We start from the raw sequence: 3,015 nt of genomic DNA, 5'->3' as shown, positions 1-3,015 counted from the left end.
TTAAAAACGATGAGAATTTATCATGGGATAAGTGACAGAATTTTAAATTTATCATTTGCGCGCATACACTTGCACACCCACACTCGCGTCCCTCCCTTCCTCTCCCCTCCCCACACTCTCCCCCTCCACTCACGACGTTTCCGATAAGTGACGTCACAAAAACCGACATCGAATTTAAATGATGATAAATTAATTTTATTTTTATTTTTTATTTTAATCGATTTTTTTTGCTGTTGTTTTGGTTGTTGTTGTTGTTTGTCGTTTGTTATTGACGTAAATTATTTTTATTTTATACGTTAAATAAACTTATTATCGATTTCGATTGATTGAATTGTTTTATTAAAAAAAAAAAAAAAAAAAAAAAAAACGTTCCAAATAATAATAATATTTTTTTTTTATACGTAAACCGGATATTCGAGTTTAAAAATTAAAAAACGGAGGGCGGGGGTGGAGAATAGGATAATTTATTTAAATGTTAAAAATGATGATGATAATAATAATATTTGGGTCGAAAGAAAGGAAAGTAAAAAATAAAAAGGGCTTGGCAGAAAAAAAATTAAAGGCAAAAAATCACAAATCATTTTTTGACTCCAATCAGCCATCTTTTCCAAAGTGGTTGGAAATATTCCAAGGGCCTCCTTCGATATTCTAGAAAAAGAAAAACCTTTCAACATATTTTTCCCTTCGGAAAAAAATTTTTTTTTCCCTTTTTTGCGCCTTTTTTTTTTTAATAAATAAATAGATGATACTTGTTTAAATTTATCGTTTTCATATATTTTATTAAATTGAAATTTTTTTTTATATTATTAATTAATTTTTTTTATTTATTTATTTCAGTTCCTACAATCGATGTAAGTGCCATTTCCGGTGGAGTTGCAAAATTACCATGTGACGTCAAATTACCATTTCCAGGTGATAAAATTTATTTAATAATGTGGTTTAAAGAAGGAAGTACGTCACCGATATACAGGCAAGTTATTATTATTTAATTTTTTTTTTTTTATTCTCGGAGTGAATGACTATTATTATTATTATTATCGTTTTTTTTTTTTTAAAACAGTTTCGATTCGAGAGGGAAACCGTTAAAAGATGGAAAACATTGGGCAAACGAAGACGTTTTATCGGGTCGAGCTTTTTTCAGAGCAAACGACGAACCAGCTCGTTTAATGATAGAAAGCGTTAAAGAACAAGATGGCGGAATATATACATGCAGAGTAGATTTTAAAAAATCTCCAACTAAAAATACTAAAGTCAACCTAACCGTTATCAGTAAGTATTTTGACGTTGAAAGGTTTTTATACTTGAAAAGGGTGAAGAAGTAAAAAAAAGAAAAATAAGAAGATGAAAAAGGAAAAAGAAAAAGAGGGAGAGGGAGGGAAAAAAAAAGAAAATTTTCGGTTGAATTTTTTTTTCAAGTTAAGTTTTTAACCTTAACTGAGAGAAAAACATTTCTCTCTCTCTCTCTCTTTCTCTCTTTCTCTTTCTCTTCTCTCTGTCCGAAAAAGCTTTAAAAAAGGAAGATAACAAAAAAAAAAAAAAAGGTTTGCCTTAAGGGGAAACCACATTCCGTGTCTGTAAAACTAAAATTGGTTGAATGGCATAACCGGTTTAAATATATTTATGTCGTCGTCTTCTAATTTTCTCTTTTTTTCTGTTTGTTTGTTTGTTTGTTGTAAATTCAATTGTTATTTTTACAGAGCGTTTGTACTATTGCGTTTGTACGATTGTGCGTGCGTGTGACGAATCCACATACACACGAAATTATTTTACATATTTTTACCTTTAAATTAACCTCGTTTTAAAAAGAGCACAACCAATTTTTTTTTTTTTTAAACAAACAGCAGAAGACAAAAAAAAAGTAAATTATTATTATTATTATTAAGGTTGTTAAAATTTATTTCGTATAGTTTTGCGCACTTGAAAAAAAAAAAAACTTTTATTATTATTATTATCGTTTCTTTTCCATTTCTAATGTCCGACGAAAAGAATTTTAATTAAAAAAAAAAAAAGTTTTCGTTTGTTTGTTTTTCTTTTTTTTTATAAATAATTTAATTATTAATAAACTAAACATAAGGAATAAGGTTCTTTACAAAAAAAAAAAAAACTTTTAAGAATACTTCTTCCGCAAAAGGAAAAAAAAAACATAAAAAATATTTTAAGATTTAACTAGATGTCTAACAGATTTTTATTTTCAAAACTTTTTCTTTTTCTTCTTCTTTTATTTCATTTCCTTTTCCGGGAAAAATTGAAAAAGTAAAAAAAAAAATTTATTTTGTTGTCGTCGTGACAATATAAAAAAAAAAAAAAATTAAATTGATAGAGGTTATAGGTGGTTGGATCACGTGGTCATTCATACGTGAAATAAAAAAAAAAAAAAAAAGGTTTTTTAAGTAAAATAAAACGGAACGGGGGGTGAAAAGGGAGGGGGAGGGGAAGGGAAAGGTTGATGACGACGACGACGGAAACGAAGATGATGATGAAAGAAGCAGTAAAATAAAGAGATAAGAAGAAGAAGGAGAAGAAAGAAATGAAAAAGAGATTTAATCTCTGAGAAAAAAATTTTTTTTTTTTTTAAATTTGGTATCCCTGGAAAATTATTTCGTCCATGTTTTTTTTTCAAAACAATCGCGTATAATTAAAATTTTATTTTTTTTAACCGGAAGTGAAAGAATAATTTTGTGGAAAATTTTTTTTTTTCCGTGGAAAAATTTTACGCTTTGTCAATTGCTTCGTGACATTTTCAAAAGTGTTGAGTTTTTTTTTCCCCCCTCCCTCTCCTTTTTTCTTACTTTTTTTTTTCTCTCTTCTCTTTCAAGTTGGCAGCACTTCAAAAATAAAAATAAAAATAAAAAAAATTTTTATTGCTGAATTTAACTCTTCATCTGATTTTTATTTTCTTGTCACGACGTTTTGTAGCTATTTTTGCGTGAAAAAAAAAAGAAAAGAAAAAAGTTTATATTAACGTTTTCAATTGGAAATTTTTTTTTCCTTTTTCTTTTTCTTTTTTCTTTTTGT

General features: G+C 27.5%; 1 protein-coding gene across 1 annotated transcript in view; it reads left to right on the top strand.

Annotated features, from left to right (window-relative positions):
* Positions 1–932: 932 nt before the first annotated feature.
* The window catches only part of Phum_PHUM119370 (sidestep protein, putative), a gene marked incomplete at both ends in the record, with an annotated part of 27,380 nt that continues 25,297 nt past the window's right edge, over positions 933–3,015 (top strand). Inside the window, 2 exons of the mRNA XM_002424166.1 lie at positions 933–970; positions 1,061–1,269. Of these exons, the coding sequence (XP_002424211.1) occupies positions 933–970; positions 1,061–1,269 (247 nt within the window). The remainder of the gene's footprint in view (positions 971–1,060; positions 1,270–3,015) is intronic.

The sequence above is a fragment of the Pediculus humanus genome, genomic scaffold, assembly GCF_000006295.1.
Source record: "Pediculus humanus corporis 1103172107467 genomic scaffold, whole genome shotgun sequence".
Taxonomy (NCBI): Eukaryota; Metazoa; Arthropoda; class Insecta; order Psocodea; family Pediculidae; genus Pediculus; species Pediculus humanus.
Note: the sequence above shows the minus strand (reverse complement) of the source record. Positions and strands in the feature narration are given on the sequence as shown.